Raw genomic sequence first — 17797 nt, 5'->3', positions numbered from 1 at the left:
TTTCTGTCTGACTTACTTCACTTAGTGTGATAATCTCCAGGTCCATCCATGTTGCTGCAAATGGCGTTATTTCATCCTTTTTAATGGCTGAGTAATGTTCCACGAGCGCTTTTTAGATGCACCCAGTTTCTAGCTCCCGTGGACAGAGAAGGAAGGGCATCCAGGCCGCTGGCTCCCAGGGACCTGGTGACAACACAGAACAAATGGGGAAGGGGATGAGAGAGGAGAGGAAAGAGGACCCAGGAGAGGGGATTTGGGGGCTGAGGAGTTTCAAGAGAGAAAGAACGGAGTGTGGTTCTCAAATCCACTCAGAGGCCGACAGTGGGGAGGACAGAGAGGGGATGGTTGGATTGGGCCCCTTGGAGGTCACTGGTACCTGGGAGTGCAGGGAAAGATGGGGTGATGTCAGGAAGGGAGGGCAATGTGGAGCCCCCAGAGCTGTGCTGTGAGGGGCTGAAGGGAGGAGGGTGTGGCTGGAGAGAACATGGCCCCAAGTCGGGTCATGGGTGGGAGACAGGTCCAGGGGGACCGGAGGGGGTGACAGGAACGTGGGTTGGCCTCAAAGTGCCATCCTTGAGGATCAGAGCGTGGGTGCATGGCTGCCGAGAGGGGCAGCCTGGGTGAGCCACATGGCTTACCTGGAGTGACCGAGTGCCTTGGAAGCCACTGGGGCTGCCTGCTAACTGAGTGAGGTCACAGTCAGAGGCCCTGCCGGAGTGCCCTGTGTCGTGGGCTCACACTCGGTGGCCCTACTGCTTTCATATGAGGAAGTACAATCCTCAGGAGTTTGTCAGGTCACAGAGGCCATCCTCGAGTCTGGGCATCTCATTACCTCCGGGTTCTTTCTTTCCCCAGGATCATGTCTGTGGGCCTATAATGGCCATCGGGAGGGAAACTGGGAGCTGCTGAGGCTTGAACGCTGGTGCTGGGCCCCAGAGACGGCCTTCCAGCTCTCTGACCGCTGGCCTGGGTGTCTGGGTCCTCCGTTACTGCCATATCGGGACCAGGCAGGGCCGGGACTGGTCCCAGCTGGGGCAGGGCTTGCTCGGGCACTTGGGAAACAGCAAGTGACTGGCAGCCAGTGGTCTGAGACCTGGAAGGGGTTGGGTCACTCGTGGGCTGGTAGTGATTCCAGCCCCAGTGTCAACTGCAGGGAAGGGGACTGGAGTGGGGTGCGGTTACAGTGACCGCAGGGAAGTGGGGTGTCTCTGAGGTTTCACGGAGGGGCTGGGACATCCGAGGGGTGAAGCATCCCCACGGCTGACAGCCCAGTGGCTGCTCCGTGACAGGGCGTCCGTCCATCATGGGGCCTGAGATTCCCCGAATTCAGGGCCCCTCTTCCGTATGCCCCTCTGCACGCCCCCCAGGAGCGGTGGTGAAGTCTCACATCCCGGAGGAAGTGGGGACCCCAAAGGTTCTTGGCAGGAAAAGGCAGAGGCAGACACAGGGGCCTCAGTGGGGGAGAAGGGGAGCCGGCCTGCTGCTCTGGGGGGTTGCGGGAGGGCTGTCCTGGCCTCTGAGCTCCTGCTGTGCTCAGCACTGGGCTTCCTTCCCTGGACCCCAGATCCACAGCTCCTTGGACAGCAGCCCCTGACTGAAGGTGTCGTGACAGTTCCTGCATCTTTAGAGACCAGGGAGTGGGGGGTGGGGGCTGGGCCTGGGAAGCCACCTACTGGGGACTGACCCTCCTGGTGTTGGGGCAACAAAGGGTGAGCCCTGAGGTGACCCTCCCTGGGAGCCTGGGCTGAGTTGGGGTCTTCAGAAAGAGGCGACCCTCTCTCGGCCCTTCCCCCAGTGCCCTGACCCTGATTTCTGACCCAGAGCATGAGGAAGCCAGCCACTCTGACCTAAGGCCCCTGTCCCCCATGGTCCCTCATGGGCCCCAGCAACTCTGTCCCCTTAAGCTGTGGGTCCCAGGGAGGGAGACGTGATTCAGGTGGGCTCGGAGCTCCCCAGGGAGGAGGCTGGATGAGTCAGGAGGGCCTGGCCAGGGTGGGCAGGGCACTGGGGGCGGCTGGGAACCTGGGGGCAGGAGCTGAGCTCTGGGGTCGGGTGGACGGATGGGGTTCAGTCCTGCCGTGAACGTGGGCAGGTCACTCAGGGTCTCTGGGCCTTGTGTCTCCATCCGTAGGGCGTGTGTCATTATAGGATCTTCCTCCGAGGGAGGTTTGATGCCTGGCTGGTAAGGCCTGGAGAGCATTTAACCGGGGCGGGAGGGAAGCAGTGCCCCAGAGCAGAAGCTAAGATCAAAGTCCCTCCCCATGAGCCCAGGAGGAGAAGGGGCTGCAGGAGGCCAGGGAGGAAGGAGGCGGAGACTGGGCTGGGAGGCCCCCAGGAGTGGCCCAGCCCAGGGACCAGGCAGGACACAGAGGGAGAGGAACGTGGGCGAAGGTTCCCGAGTCAGTTATGCTAACAGCCATACTGGAAAGAAAGGACAAGCCGGGGGCAGGGAGGTGTGGAGGGTCCCCACCAGGGCAGGGAGGGAGGGCTCATCTGGAGGTCACCAGCCATGGGCAGCTCCGGCCAAGAAGGTGGCAGGGGGTGGGCACGGCCTTGTGCTGGAGGAGTAGTGGGAAGAAGGAGAGGGCGGATGGGTGATATGTCCTGGCTGGTTGCCTGGGAGATGCCCCCACCCAGGAGACTGTGAGCCTCTCCCTTTAGTTACTTTCTCACTGGCGCCTAGGATTCCCCACCCTGCCCCAGAATTCTGGAGAGAGTGCAAATTAAACACGAGACAAAAAAAGAAATGAGCAGAGAGCATGATTTCTGAATAACGATGAGGACATTTTATTGCAAGTTGTTTGGTGCAGGAAGAGGGCTGCGGTGGGCCCAGGTTGGGCACGGGGAGACCCTACCGGATCCTGTTGGGAGAATCTCTATGCCCTAATTTCTTTTTTTGGCCATGCTGTGTGACATTCAAAATCTTAGTTCCCCGACCAGGAATGGAACCTGTGCTCCCTGCAGTGGAAGCGCGGAGTCTTAACCACTGGACCCACTTGGAAGTCCTGGATGCCCTAATCATGGGAGCTCTGGGCACCCTCTTTGGCCCCTGACCCTTCAGGTTCACACGTCCTCATAACTTGACCTCCTGCCCTGTGCTCCCTGCTGCTGCCGACATCAGCTGTGACCTCTCATCCTTCCTGGGGCATCTGTCTGCCTGAAGATCCCCTCCCCCCAGACCCTCTCCCCATGTCCTCATACAGCATGTCCATCCATCCATTTGTATTGGTGTCAGGTCTCTGCCCTTTTGGGGAGGGGGTTTCTTGCCTCATAGTCTCAGATTGTGAAGAATCCAGGGAAGCAGTTCAGATATTATCCTGGGGGCAGGGGAGTGGGGGAGAGGGCCTGAGGGCCGGCGGTGGGCGAGGTCCACACAAGAACAGCAAGTGTAGGGAAGTTGCAGAGGTGGGCTCTCCTGGGTCCTGCTGCCCTGCTCTGGAATATTCTCTGGGCTTTTCTGGGTGAGAGTGAAACTATCCCTCAAGGAAACATGAGGAATCAAGAGGAGAAGGTCCCCGGGAGAGACCTCAGGGTCACAGTACCGGGAGCAAGAGGCTCACTGAGACCACCCCATCCTGTCCCCAACTGGGGTCTAAGAACAGTGAACAGACTAAAGGGTGAGGGTTACAGGCCCCAGAGCAATTCAGACCCCAGCCCCAGATAGGACAGAGAAAACAGAAAAACCTACCCAATTGTCACTCCTGACCCCAAGAAGATGGAAAGGGGGAGACTCACTCAGGATGGTCAGCTGGGTCCACACGCACACAGTGACACAGCCTCGAACATAAACCCACCTGTCAGCCACCCAGCCCTTAACCCAGGCCCACCTGCAGCGGTACCAAGGCTCCAGGACCACCTTCTTTGTCATGGGAGCTAGTCTGGCCTTGGGGAGGGAAGGGGAAACCTCTCCAATCCTGCAACTTCACCCCTGGGAAGTGGGGCTCCATCCATCCCCAGTTGTGGGAGGGGCAGGAGGGATGTCTGGGTGTCACATCACATCCCAGGGAACTCCCTTTCTGGAGAGCAGCTTGAGGGGGGCGTCATGGTGGGAGGGTGAGGAGCCTGTTTAGCACCCTGAGGGGATGGAGCTGTGCTCTCTGCAGAGCGAGGCCACGGGCATTCTGGAGGCTCCAGTGCCCTAGAGGCAGGTCCAACAGGGCCATGTTTCTAGTAACTTGTGTGTGTGTGTGTGCAATGAAAGGTGCAGCTATGAGATCCTATGTTAGCACCTAGGACAGTCATCTGGGAGGGTCTCTGATCCCATTCTGAGCTCCTAAAGAAGTGTACTAGTTCACAGACGAACCCACGGCACCTTCCTAGAACATGATGCCGGACCTCGAGCTCATGGGGCCCATTGACCACAATGGACACTTGGACATGAGGCAGTTGTGGTGGAGTCAGTGCTGGGATGACTTCTAAGGGTCAGAGAGAGAAAGGCTGACCGCGGCCCTGGGGCCTTGAATGGAGGCAGGACCCACCTGACACAAGTGGGAGGAGGGATACCCGGGGGAGTGTGGGATGAGTGACCAGGGTCAGGGAATGGAGGTTCCTGTGAGTGTGACAGTGAGGGCCTGGGGGAGGGGCAGAAGGCAGTGTCCCTGGGGAGGTGGGAGCAGGAGCGGGCTGGGAGGGGGTGCAGTGGGGGTGACTCTAGGATGAGGTCATGCAGAATAGCCAGGGTGAGTTTTAAACCAAAGGAAACATGGAATCAGTGGGTCTTCATCAATGGACAGAAGGACACTTGAGGGGGAAAGTAAACCAGAATGTGGTGCTGAGGATTCCAGGGAAGGGAGCTGAGGTATTGTCCTGGGGGCCCCGGCAACCAAACACTGTGACCGGGACAATCAGGTGTGGAGGTGGTCCACACAGAGGAAGAAACATGGAAGAGGGTGGGGAGGGTGGACAGACTTCCATTCCTGCAGCGACCCAATTCCCTGTTCTCGAATGTTCTCTGGGGGGCGGGGGAGTCCTGCGTGACAGTGAAACCATTCCTCACAAGAGTCCCAAGACTCCATCCTCTATCTTGATTTCTTAAAGGATAAGAGGATTTTGTTCCCGTTTGAGGATGGTTGAGTTCAGGACACCAAATGCAGAAAGAAAAACGAGCAGAGCACGAGTTCTGAATGACAATGAGGACATTTTATTGAGAGTTGATTGGGTGCAGGAGGAAGGGCTGGGGGGACCAGGGTGGGTGGGTAGACCCTCCAGGGGTCCTGTGGCTCCAGTCCCCTGAGGATGTGAGGACCAGGACCTAAGAGCACTCGGAGGGCGACACTGTCTTCTCCACGGTTTTCCCATCGTGCGTGACCTGGCAGCTGACCCCCTTCTCATAAGATTTCCACTCGCTGGCCGTCAGGGCCAGGTAGCTGCTGGCCGCGTACTTGCTGTTGCTCTGTTTCGAGGGCTGGCTGGTCTCCACGCCCTTGGTGATGGTGGTGCAGCCTGACTTCCAGGCCACCGTCACGCTGCCCGGGTAGAAGTCATTGATGAGACACACCAGGGTGGCCTTGTTGGCACTGAGCTCCTCAGTGGAGGGCGCGAACAGAGTGACTGAGGGCGAGGACTTGGGCTGACCTGCAAAGTGAGGGAGAGACGGGAGGTCACTGGGGCAGCGTCCATCGCGGGAGCCCCTGACCTCAGGAGAAGCGGGCACAGGTGCCCAAAGTCCAGCGCATGGATCCCAGGCGGGCCCTTGCTCCCCTGAGGTCAGGCAGCCATGGCTGGGGTCGCTCACCTTCTGTCGGGGGATCCTCAGTGCCCGACTCCTGGGAGTTCGGGGCTCCCTGGCAAGTCTCCATCTCTTCCTCAGGCTCCCACGTCCCATAAACCACATCCCACCCTCTGCTCCCTGGTGCTGCCTGCCATCCACCCTGAGGTCCCCTCTTTCCTCTGTCTGTCCTGGGCATCTGTCTGTCTGGGATCTGCCCCTGGTTCTCGTCTGGTGTCCTCATACAGGTCGTCTGTCTGTCCCCCGTTCAGGCTCTCTTCGCTTTTGCGGGGGGCTTTGTTGCCCACAGTCCCCCTAACACCAGCCTCGCAGCCCCCAACCCTCTAGGGCTGCCACAGAGACCACAGAGACCCCTCCAGGGCTGCCAGGGTGGAGGGAGCGTCAGCCCCAGGGCTGGGGTCCAGGGAGTCCCGCAAATGAGAGTTTCCATGTGGGTGAACGTTGTGTTCTGAGCCTGGGGTTGTGTCTGCTCTGAGGGGTCCCCTGACCTGTGAAGTCCCGCTGGGGATTTGTCTGTCCTGGGACATCTGTCTGCCTGACCAGGTCAGTTCCTGTCATCTGTCCCTATGAGGAGTCCCCACGCTGGGCGTCTGAGCTAGGGGCTCACGTCCAGTGTGTAACTGGGTGCGGTGACCCTTAAGGCCCGAGTGTCCTGAGATCTGTGCGGCCTGGGGTGACCTGCTTGCTGGGAGGAGGATGGGGACCTAGCACCCTGAGGCCACCTTCTCAACGGGACACTCGTCTACCCTTCCCCCGTGTACTGTTCCCTCCTCCACTCTCCAAGGCCCCTGGCTCTGGGGTCCCTCACTAGCCCCCATTTGGGTCCCTGAGCAGAAAGATCCCAGGATGACACCCATGCTCTGTCCAGCTCTTTCCAGTGTCCTTCCCACATCCCTGGACCCAGTGCCCCAGCCTGAGACCCCCATTCCTTGGGCCTCAGTCCCTCCCTTCTCCTCAGACCCTGGGGTTGGGCACCCTGAGGAGGGAGCTGACATCCCAGCATCCAGAGAAGAAGGGCCTGGAGGGAAGGCTCGGGATGGGAAGAGCGAGGGGTGGCAGGAAGGTCACTGAGCCTGTCCCTACCATGCCCACCAGGTTCTGTGAAGAATGACAGGCTTGGGGGCAATGGACAGCCTAGAGGGTGAAGGTGACAGGCTCCGGAGAGTGAGACTCCAGCCCCGACAGGAGGGAAAAGACAAGAAAATCTGCCCAAATTTCACCGTGGACCCCGAAGAGGAGGGGAAGGGGGAGACTCACCCAGGACGGTCAGCTTGGTCCCTCCGCCGAACACATTACACAGTGACACAGCCTCGAACATAAACCCTCCTGACACCCCCTCCACCCCCTGCCCAGGCCCACCTGCAGCTGCACAGAGGCCCCAGGGCCACCCTCCTTGTCATGGGGGCTGGCCTGTCCTCGGGGAGGCTGAAGGGGGACGCCACCCCACCAGCAACTTCAGCCCTGGGAAGCGGGGCTCCATCCTTCCCCAGGCATGGGAGGTGCAGGAGAGACATCTGGGTGTCACATCACATCCCAGGGACCTTCCTTTCCTGGAGGAGGTGGGGTCCCCTGGTCAGTAGCGTGGGGGGCGTCATGGTGGGAGGGTGAGGAGCCTGTTTAGCACCCTGAGGGGATGGAGCTGTGCTCTCTGCAGAGCGAGGCCACAGGGATTCTGGAGGCTCCAGTGCCCTAGAGGCAGGTCCAACACGGTCAAGTTTGCAGTAACTCGTGTGTGTGCCGGTGTGCGCGCATGTGCGTGTGTGTCTGTGTGTGTGTCTGCCTTTCTAACCACTCGGGTCCCTGTCCTGTGTAGCTCCTACAGCAATAATCTCACTGATCTGAGATCTCATTCCAGATCTAAGATGGTGAATCAGTACACAGTCAAGTCCACGGCACCGTCCTAGACCGAAACTTGACGTTAGACTCATGGCCCCATCGACCACTCACATGGTTTTCACTGGCATTTGTGGTGGGTAGGTGGTGGGCTGGCCACCGAGAGATTGGTGAGAGCAGAGCTGGCCTCGTCCCAGGAGCCTTGAAGGCAGTCGGGACCCTCCTGACACAAGTGGGAGGAGGACTGTCTAGAGGGAGTGTGCGATGAGTGACCAGGGTCAGGGACTGTGGGTCCTGTGCAGAGTGTGACCGGCAGGCCTGGGGGAGGGGCACAGGGCTGTTTCCCTAGGGAGGTGCGAGCAGGAGGTGCCATGAGGGGGGTGGGAACTCTAGGACGAGGTCATGCGGAATTACCGGGGTGGGTTTTGAGCAAAAGGACACGTGGAATCGGTGGGTCATCATCTACAGAACCGACGGACTCCTGAGGGCGACACAATCCAGAATGTGGTGCTGAGGATTCCAGGGAAGGGAGCTGAGGTATTGTCCTGGGGGCCCTGGCAACCAAACACTGTGACCGGGACAATCAGGTGTGGAGGTGGTCCACACGGAGGAGGAAACATGGAGGAGGGTAGGGAGGGTGGACAGACTTCCATTCCTGCAGCGACCCAATTCCCTGTTCTCGAATGTTCTCTGGGGGGCGGGGGGGGGGGGTCCTGGGTGACAGTGAAACCATTCCTCACAAGAGTCCCAAGACTCCATCCTCTATCTTGATTTCTTAAAGGATAAGAGGATTTTGTTCCCCTTTGAGGATGGTTGAGTTCAGGACACCAAATGCAGAAAGAAAAACGAGCAGAGCACGAGTTCTGAATGACAATGAGGACATTTTATTGAGAGTTGATTGGGTGCAGGAGGAAGGGCTGGGGGGACCAGGGTGGGTGGGTAGACCCTCCAGGGGTCCTGTGGCTCCAGTCCCCTGAGGATGTGAGGACCAGGACCTAAGAGCACTCGGAGGGCGACACTGTCTTCTCCACGGTTTTCCCATCGTGCGTGACATGGCAGCTGACCCCCTTCTCATAAGATTTCCACTCGCTGGCCGTCAGGGCCAGGTAGCTGCTGGCCGCGTACTTGCTGTTGCTCTGTTTCGAGGGCTGGCTGGTCTCCACGCCCTTGGTGATGGTGGTGCTGCCTGACTTCCAGGCCACCGTCACGCTGCCCGGGTAGAAGTCATTGATGAGACACACCAGGGTGGCCTTGTTGGCACTGAGCTCCTCAGTGGAGGGCGCGAACAGCGTGACTGAGGGCGAGGACTTGGGCTGACCTGCAAAGTGAGGGAGAGACGGGAGGTCACTGGGGCAGCGTCCATCGCGGGAGCCCCTGACCTCAGGAGAAGCGGGCACAGGTGCCCAAAGTCCAGCGCATGGATCCCAGGCGGGCCCTTGCTCCCCTGAGGTCAGGCAGCCATGGCTGGGGTCGCTCACCTTCTGTCGGGGGATCCTCAGTGCCCGACTCCTGGGAGTTCGGGGCTCCCTGGCAAGTCTCCATCTCTTCCTCAGGCTCCCACGTCCCATAAACCACATCCCACCCTCTGCTCCCTGGTGCTGCCTGCCGTCCACCCTGAGGTCCCCTCTTTCCACTGGGTGTCTGTCTGTCCTGGGCATTTGTCTGTCTGAGATCTTCCCCTGGTTCTCGTCTGGTGTCCTCATACAGGTCGTCTGTCTGTCCCCCATTCAGGATCTCTTCCCTTTTGCGGGGGGCTTTGTTGCCCACAGTCCCCCTAACACCAGCCTCGCAGCCCCCAACCCTCTAGGGCTGCCACAGAGACCACAGAGACCCCTCCAGGGCTGCCAGGGTGGAGGGAGCGTCAGCCCCAGGGCTGGGGTCCAGGGAGTCCCGCAAATGAGAGTTTCCATGTGGGTGAACGTTGTGTTCTGAGCCTGGGGTTGTGTCTGCTCTGAGGGGTCCCCTGACCTGTGAAGTCCCGCTGGGGATTTGTCTGTCCTGGGACATCTGTCTGCCTGACCAGGTCAGTTCCTGTCATCTGTCCCTATGAGGAGTCCCCACGCTGGGCGTCTGAGCTAGGGGCTCACGTCCAGTGTGTAACTGGGTGCGGTGACCCTTAAGGCCCGAGTGTCCTGAGATCTGTGCGGCCTGGGGTGACCTGCTTGCTGGGAGGAGGATGGGGACCTAGCACCCTGAGGCCACCTTCTCAACGGGACACTCGTCTACCCTTCCCCCGTGTACTGTCCCCTCCTCCACTCTCCAAGGCCCCTGGCTCTGGGGTCCCTCACTAGCCCCCATTTGGGTCCCTGAGCAGAAAGATCCCAGGATGACACCCATGCTCTGTCCAGCTCTTTCCAGTGTCCTTCCCACATCCCTGGACCCAGTGCCCCAGCCTGAGACCCCCATTCCTTGGGCCTCAGCCCCTCCCTTCTCCTCAGACCCTGGGGTTGGGCACCCTGAGGAGGGAGCTGACATCCCAGCATCCAGAGAAGAAGGGCCTGGAGGGAAGGCTCGGGATGGGAAGAGCGAGGGGTGGCAGGAAGGTCACTGAGCCTGTCCCTACCATGCCCACCAGGTTCTGTGAAGAATGACAGGCTTGGGGGCAATGGACAGCCTAGAGGGTGAAGGTGACAGGCTCCGGAGAGTGAGACTCCAGCCCCAGACAGGAGGGAAAAGACAAGAAAATCTGCCCAAATTTCACCGTGGACCCCGAAGAGGAGGGGAAGGGGGAGACTCACCCAGGACGGTCAGCTTGGTCCCTCCGCCGAACGGAAAACACAGTGACACAGCCTCGAACATAAACCCTCCTGACACCCCCTCCACCCCCTGCCCAGGCCCACCTGCAGCTGCACAGAGGCCCCAGGGCCACCCTCCTTGTCATGGGGGCTGGTCTGTCCTCGGGGAGGATGAGGGGGGACCTCACCCCACCAGCAACTTCAGCCCTGGGAAGCGGGGCTCCATCCTTCCCCAGGCATGGGAGGTGCAGGAGAGACATCTGGGTGTCACATCACATCCCAGGGACCTTCCTTTCCTGGAGGAGGTGGGGTCCCCTGGTCAGTAGCGTGGGGGGCGTCATGGTGGGAGGGTGAGGAGCCTGTTTAGCACCCTGAGGGGATGGAGCTGTGCTCTCTGCAGAGCGAGGCCACAGGGATTCTGGAGGCTCCAGTGCCCTAGAGGCAGGTCCAACACGGTCAAGTTTGCAGTAACTCGTGTGTGTGCCGGTGTGCGCGCATGTGCGTGTGTGTCTGTGTGTGTGTCTGCCTTTCTAACCACTCGGGTCCCTGTCCTGTGTAGCTCCTACAGCAATAATCTCACTGATCTGAGATCTCATTCCAGATCTAAGATGGTGAATCAGTACACAGTCAAGTCCACGGCACCGTCCTAGACCGAAACTTGACGTTAGACTCATGGCCCCATCGACCACTCACATGGTTTTCACTGGCATTTGTGGTGGGTAGGTGGTGGGCTGGCCACCGAGAGATTGGTGAGAGCAGAGCTGGCCTCGTCCCAGGAGCCTTGAAGGCAGTCGGGACCCTCCTGACACAAGTGGGAGGAGGACTGTCTAGAGGGAGTGTGCGATGAGTGACCAGGGTCAGGGACTGTGGGTCCTGTGCAGAGTGTGACCGGCAGGCCTGGGGGAGGGGCACAGGGCTGTTTCCCTAGGGAGGTGCGAGCAGGAGGTGCCATGAGGGGGGTGGGAACTCTAGGACGAGGTCATGCGGAATTACCGGGGTGGGTTTTGAGCAAAAGGACACGTGGAATCGGTGGGTCATCATCTACAGAACCGACGGACTCCTGAGGGCGACACAATCCAGAATGTGGTGCTGAGGATTCCAGGGAAGGGAGCTGAGGTATTGTCCTGGGGGCCCTGGCAACCAAACACTGTGTGACCGGGACAATCAGGTGTGGAGGTGGTCCACACGGAGGAGGAAACATGGAGGAGGGTAGGGAGGGTGGACAGACTTCCATTCCTGCAGCGACCCAATTCCCTGTTCTCGAATGTTCTCTGGGGGGCGGGGGGGGGTGGGTCCTGGGTGACAGTGAAACCATTCCTCACAAGAGTCCCAAGACTCCATCCTCTATCTTGATTTCTTAAAGGATAAGAGGATTTTGTTCCCCTTTGAGGATGGTTGAGTTCAGGACACCAAATGCAGAAAGAAAAACGAGCAGAGCACGAGTTCTGAATGACAATGAGGACATTTTATTGAGAGTTGATTGGGTGCAGGAGGAAGGGCTGGGGGGACCAGGGTGGGTGGGTAGACCCTCCAGGGGTCCTGTGGCTCCAGTCCCCTGAGGATGTGAGGACCAGGACCTAAGAGCACTCGGAGGGCGACACTGTCTTCTCCACGGTTTTCCCATCGTGCGTGACATGGCAGCTGACCCCCTTCTCATAAGATTTCCACTCGCTGGCCGTCAGGGCCAGGTAGCTGCTGGCCGCGTACTTGCTGTTGCTCTGTTTCGAGGGCTGGCTGGTCTCCACGCCCTTGGTGATGGTGGTGCTGCCTGACTTCCAGGCCACCGTCACGCTGCCCGGGTAGAAGTCATTGATGAGACACACCAGGGTGGCCTTGTTGGCACTGAGCTCCTCAGTGGAGGGCGCGAACAGCGTGACTGAGGGCGAGGACTTGGGCTGACCTGCAAAGTGAGGGAGAGACGGGAGGTCACTGGGGCAGCGTCCATCGCGGGAGCCCCTGACCTCAGGAGAAGCGGGCACAGGTGCCCAAAGTCCAGCGCATGGATCCCAGGCGGGCCCTTGCTCCCCTGAGGTCAGGCAGCCATGGCTGGGGTCGCTCACCTTCTGTCGGGGGATCCTCAGTGCCCGACTCCTGGGAGTTCGGGGCTCCCTGGCAAGTCTCCATCTCTTCCTCAGGCTCCCACGTCCCATAAACCACATCCCACCCTCTGCTCCCTGGTGCTGCCTGCCGTCCACCCTGAGGTCCCCTCTTTCCACTGGGTGTCTGTCTGTCCTGGGCATTTGTCTGTCTGAGATCTTCCCCTGGTTCTCGTCTGGTGTCCTCATACAGGTCGTCTGTCTGTCCCCCATTCAGGATCTCTTCCCTTTTGCGGGGGGCTTTGTTGCCCACAGTCCCCCTAACACCAGCCTCGCAGCCCCCAACCCTCTAGGGCTGCCACAGAGACCACAGAGACCCCTCCAGGGCTGCCAGGGTGGAGGGAGCGTCAGCCCCAGGGCTGGGGTCCAGGGAGTCCCGCAAATGAGAGTTTCCATGTGGGTGAACGTTGTGTTCTGAGCCTGGGGTTGTGTCTGCTCTGAGGGGTCCCCTGACCTGTGAAGTCCCGCTGGGGATTTGTCTGTCCTGGGACATCTGTCTGCCTGACCAGGTCAGTTCCTGTCATCTGTCCCTATGAGGAGTCCCCACGCTGGGCGTCTGAGCTAGGGGCTCACGTCCAGTGTGTAACTGGGTGCGGTGACCCTTAAGGCCCGAGTGTCCTGAGATCTGTGCGGCCTGGGGTGACCTGCTTGCTGGGAGGAGGATGGGGACCTAGCACCCTGAGGCCACCTTCTCAACGGGACACTCGTCTACCCTTCCCCCGTGTACTGTCCCCTCCTCCACTCTCCAAGGCCCCTGGCTCTGGGGTCCCTCACTAGCCCCCATTTGGGTCCCTGAGCAGAAAGATCCCAGGATGACACCCATGCTCTGTCCAGCTCTTTCCAGTGTCCTTCCCACATCCCTGGACCCAGTGCCCCAGCCTGAGACCCCCATTCCTTGGGCCTCAGCCCCTCCCTTCTCCTCAGACCCTGGGGTTGGGCACCCTGAGGAGGGAGCTGACATCCCAGCATCCAGAGAAGAAGGGCCTGGAGGGAAGGCTCGGGATGGGAAGAGCGAGGGGTGGCAGGAAGGTCACTGAGCCTGTCCCTACCATGCCCACCAGGTTCTGTGAAGAATGACAGGCTTGGGGGCAATGGACAGCCTAGAGGGTGAAGGTGACAGGCTCCGGAGAGTGAGACTCCAGCCCCAGACAGGAGGGAAAAGACAAGAAAATCTGCCCAAATTTCACCGTGGACCCCGAAGAGGAGGGGAAGGGGGAGACTCACCCAGGACGGTCAGCTTGGTCCCTCCGCCGAACGGAAAACACAGTGACACAGCCTCGAACATAAACCCTCCTGACACCCCCTCCACCCCCTGCCCAGGCCCACCTGCAGCTGCACAGAGGCCCCAGGGCCACCCTCCTTGTCATGGGGGCTGGTCTGTCCTCGGGGAGGATGAGGGGGGACCTCACCCCACCAGCAACTTCAGCCCTGGGAAGCGGGGCTCCATCCTTCCCCAGGCATGGGAGGTGCAGGAGAGACATCTGGGTGTCACATCACATCCCAGGGACCTTCCTTTCCTGGAGGAGGTGGGGTCCCCTGGTCAGTAGCGTGGGGGGCGTCATGGTGGGAGGGTGAGGAGCCTGTTTAGCACCCTGAGGGGATGGAGCTGTGCTCTCTGCAGAGCGAGGCCACAGGGATTCTGGAGGCTCCAGTGCCCTAGAGGCAGGTCCAACACGGTCAAGTTTGCAGTAACTCGTGTGTGTGCCGGTGTGCGCGCATGTGCGTGTGTGTCTGTGTGTGTGTCTGCCTTTCTAACCACTCGGGTCCCTGTCCTGTGTAGCTCCTACAGCAATAATCTCACTGATCTGAGATCTCATTCCAGATCTAAGATGGTGAATCAGTACACAGTCAAGTCCACGGCACCGTCCTAGACCGAAACTTGACGTTAGACTCATGGCCCCATCGACCACTCACATGGTTTTCACTGGCATTTGTGGTGGGTAGGTGGTGGGCTGGCCACCGAGAGATTGGTGAGAGCAGAGCTGGCCTCGTCCCAGGAGCCTTGAAGGCAGTCGGGACCCTCCTGACACAAGTGGGAGGAGGACTGTCTAGAGGGAGTGTGCGATGAGTGACCAGGGTCAGGGACTGTGGGTCCTGTGCAGAGTGTGACCGGCAGGCCTGGGGGAGGGGCACAGGGCTGTTTCCCTAGGGAGGTGCGAGCAGGAGGTGCCATGAGGGGGGTGGGAACTCTAGGACGAGGTCATGCGGAATTACCGGGGTGGGTTTTGAGCAAAAGGACACGTGGAATCGGTGGGTCATCATCTACGGAGCCGACGGACTCCTGAGGGCGACACAATCCAGAATGTGGTGCTGAGGATTCCAGGGAAGGGAGCTGAGGTATTGTCCTGGGGGCCCTGGCAACCAAACACTGTGACCGGGACAATCAGGTGTGGAGGTGGTCCACACGGAGGAGGAAACATGGAGGAGGGTAGGGAGGGTGGACAGACTTCCATTCCTGCAGCGACCCAATTCCCTGTTCTCGAATGTTCTCTGGGGGGCGGGGGGGGGGGGTCCTGGGTGACAGTGAAACCATTCCTCACAAGAGTCCCAAGACTCCATCCTCTATCTTGATTTCTTAAAGGATAAGAGGATTTTGTTCCCCTTTGAGGATGGTTGAGTTCAGGACACCAAATGCAGAAAGAAAAACGAGCAGAGCACGAGTTCTGAATGACAATGAGGACATTTTATTGAGAGTTGATTGGGTGCAGGAGGAAGGGCTGGGGGGACCAGGGTGGGTGGGTAGACCCTCCAGGGGTCCTGTGGCTCCAGTCCCCTGAGGATGTGAGGACCAGGACCTAAGAGCACTCGGAGGGCGACACTGTCTTCTCCACGGTTTTCCCATCGTGCGTGACATGGCAGCTGACCCCCTTCTCATAAGATTTCCACTCGCTGGCCGTCAGGGCCAGGTAGCTGCTGGCCGCGTACTTGCTGTTGCTCTGTTTCGAGGGCTGGCTGGTCTCCACGCCCTTGGTGATGGTGGTGCTGCCTGACTTCCAGGCCACCGTCACGCTGCCCGGGTAGAAGTCATTGATGAGACACACCAGGGTGGCCTTGTTGGCACTTAGCTCCTCAGTGGAGGGTGCGAACAGAGTGACTGAGGGCGAGGACTTGGGCTGACCTGCAAAGTGAGGGAGAGACGGGAGGTCACTGGGGCAGCGTCCATCGCGGGAGCCCCTGACCTCAGGAGAAGCGGGCACAGGTGCCCAAAGTCCAGCGCATGGATCCCAGGCGGGCCCTTGCTCCCCTGAGGTCAGGCAGCCATGGCTGGGGTCGCTCACCTTCTGTCGGGGGATCCTCAGTGCCCGACTCCTGGGAGTTCGGGGCTCCCTGGCAAGTCTCCATCTCTTCCTCAGGCTCCCACGTCCCATAAACCACATCCCACCCTCTGCTCCCTGGTGCTGCCTGCCGTCCACCCTGAGGTCCCCTCTTTCCTCTGTCTGTCCTGGGCATCTGTCTGTCTGAGATCTGCCCCTGGTTCTCGTCTGGTGTCCTCATACAGGTCGTCTGTCTGTCCCCCATTCAGGCTCTCTTCGCTTTTGCAGGGGGCTTTGTTGCCCACAGTCCCCCTAACACCAGCCTCGCAGCCCCCAACCCTCTAGGGCTGCCACAGAGACCACAGAGACCCCTCCAGGGCTGCCAGGGTGGAGGGAGCGTCAGCCCCAGGGCTGGGGTCCAGGGAGTCCCGCAAATGAGAGTTTCCATGTGGGTGAACGTTGTGTTCTGAGCCTGGGGTTGTGTCTGCTCTGAGGGGTCCCCTGACCTGTGAAGTCCCGCTGGGGATTTGTCTGTCCTGGGACATCTGTCTGCCTGACCAGGTCAGTTCCTGTCATCTGTCCCTATGAGGAGTCCCCACGCTGGGCGTCTGAGCTAGGGGCTCACGTCCAGTGTGTAACTGGGTGCGGTGACCCTTAAGGCCCGAGTGTCCTGAGATCTGTGCGGCCTGGGGTGACCTGCTTGCTGGGAGGAGGATGGGGACCTAGCACCCTGAAGCCACCTTCTCAACGGGACATTCGTCTACCCTTCCCCCGTGTACTGTTCCCTCCTCCACTCTCCAAGGCCCCTGGCTCTGGGGTCCCTCACTAGCCCCCATTTGGGTCCCTGAGCAGAAAGATCCCAGGATGACACCCATGCTCTGTCCAGCTCTTTCCAGTGTCCTTCCCACATCCCTGGACCCAGTGCCCCAGCCTGAGACCCCCATTCCTTGGGCCTCAGTCCCTCCCTTGTCCTCAGACCCTGGGGTTGGGCACCCTGAGGAGGGAGCTGACATCCCAGCATCCAGAGAAACAGGGCCTGGAGGGAAGGCTCGGGATGGGAAGAGCGAGGGGTGGCAGGAAGGTCACTGAGCCTGTCCCTACCATGCCCACCAGGTTCTGTGAAGAATGACAGGCTTGGGGGCAATGGACAGCCTAGAGGGTGAAGGTGACAGGCTCCGGAGAGTGAGACTCCAGCCCCAGACAGGAGGGAAAAGACAAGAAAATCTGCCCAAATTTCACCGTGGACCCCGAAGAGGAGGGGAAGGGGGAGACTCACCCAGGACGGTCAGCTTGGTCCCTCCGCCGAGCACATAACACAGTGACACAGCCTCGAACATAAACCCTCCTGACACCCCCTCCACCCCCTGCCCAGGCCCACCTGCAGCTGCACAGAGGCCCCAGGGCCACCCTCCTTGTCATGGGGGCTGGTCTGTCCTCGGGGAGGATGAGGGGGGACCTCACCCCACCAGCAACTTCAGCCCTGGGAAGCGGGGCTCCATCCTTCCCCAGGCATGGGAGGTGCAGGAGAGACATCTGGGTGTCACATCACATCCCAGGGACCTTCCTTTCCTGGAGGAGGTGGGGTCCCCTGGTCAGTAGCGTGGGGGGCGTCATGGTGGGAGGGTGAGGAGCCTGTTTAGCACCCTGAGGGGATGGAGCTGTGCTCTCTGCAGAGCGAGGCCACAGGGATTCTGGAGGCTCCAGTGCCCTAGAGGCAGGTCCAACACGGTCAAGTTTGCAGTAACTCGTGTGTGTGCCGGTGTGCGCGCATGTGCGTGTGTGTCTGTGTGTGTGTCTGCCTTTCTAACCACTCGGGTCCCTGTCCTGTGTAGCTCCTACAGCAATAATCTCACTGATCTGAGATCTCATTCCAGATCTAAGATGGTGAATCAGTACACAGTCAAGTCCACGGCACCGTCCTAGACCGAAACTTGACGTTAGACTCATGGCCCCATCGACCACTCACATGGTTTTCACTGGCATTTGTGGTGGGTAGGTGGTGGGCTGGCCACCGAGAGATTGGTGAGAGCAGAGCTGGCCTCGTCCCAGGAGCCTTGAAGGCAGCCGGGACCCTCCTGACACAAGTGGGAGGAGGACTGTCTAGAGGGAGTGTGCGATGAGTGACCAGGGTCAGGGACTGTGGGTCCTGTG

The 17797-nt window shown here is 59.9% G+C and overlaps 4 gene segments (V, D, J or C); all 4 read right to left on the bottom strand.

The window, feature by feature from the left end:
• Positions 1-5117: 5117 nt before the first annotated feature.
• Positions 5118-7046, bottom strand: LOC132436421 (Ig lambda chain C region-like). The segment is given in 2 exon segments: positions 5118-5574; positions 6986-7046. Coding segments are annotated over 2 exon segments (384 nt in total).
• Positions 7047-8422: 1376 nt separating this feature from the next.
• Positions 8423-10375, bottom strand: LOC132436033 (Ig lambda chain C region-like). The segment is given in 2 exon segments: positions 8423-8879; positions 10300-10375. Coding segments are annotated over 2 exon segments (384 nt in total).
• A 1364-nt stretch (positions 10376-11739) lies between these two features.
• LOC138413864 (Ig lambda chain C region-like) lies at positions 11740-13692 on the bottom strand. The segment is given in 2 exon segments: positions 11740-12196; positions 13617-13692. Coding segments are annotated over 2 exon segments (384 nt in total).
• A 1361-nt stretch (positions 13693-15053) lies between these two features.
• LOC132436375 (Ig lambda chain C region-like) lies at positions 15054-16983 on the bottom strand. The segment is given in 2 exon segments: positions 15054-15510; positions 16923-16983. Coding segments are annotated over 2 exon segments (384 nt in total).
• Between the last annotated feature and the right edge of the window lie 814 nt (positions 16984-17797).

Source organism: Delphinus delphis, chromosome 13 (genome assembly GCF_949987515.2).
Source record: "Delphinus delphis chromosome 13, mDelDel1.2, whole genome shotgun sequence".
Lineage (NCBI taxonomy): Eukaryota > Metazoa > Chordata > Mammalia > Artiodactyla > Delphinidae > Delphinus > Delphinus delphis.
The sequence above is the reverse complement of the archived record's forward strand: the minus strand, read 5'-3'. Positions and strand labels throughout refer to the sequence as shown.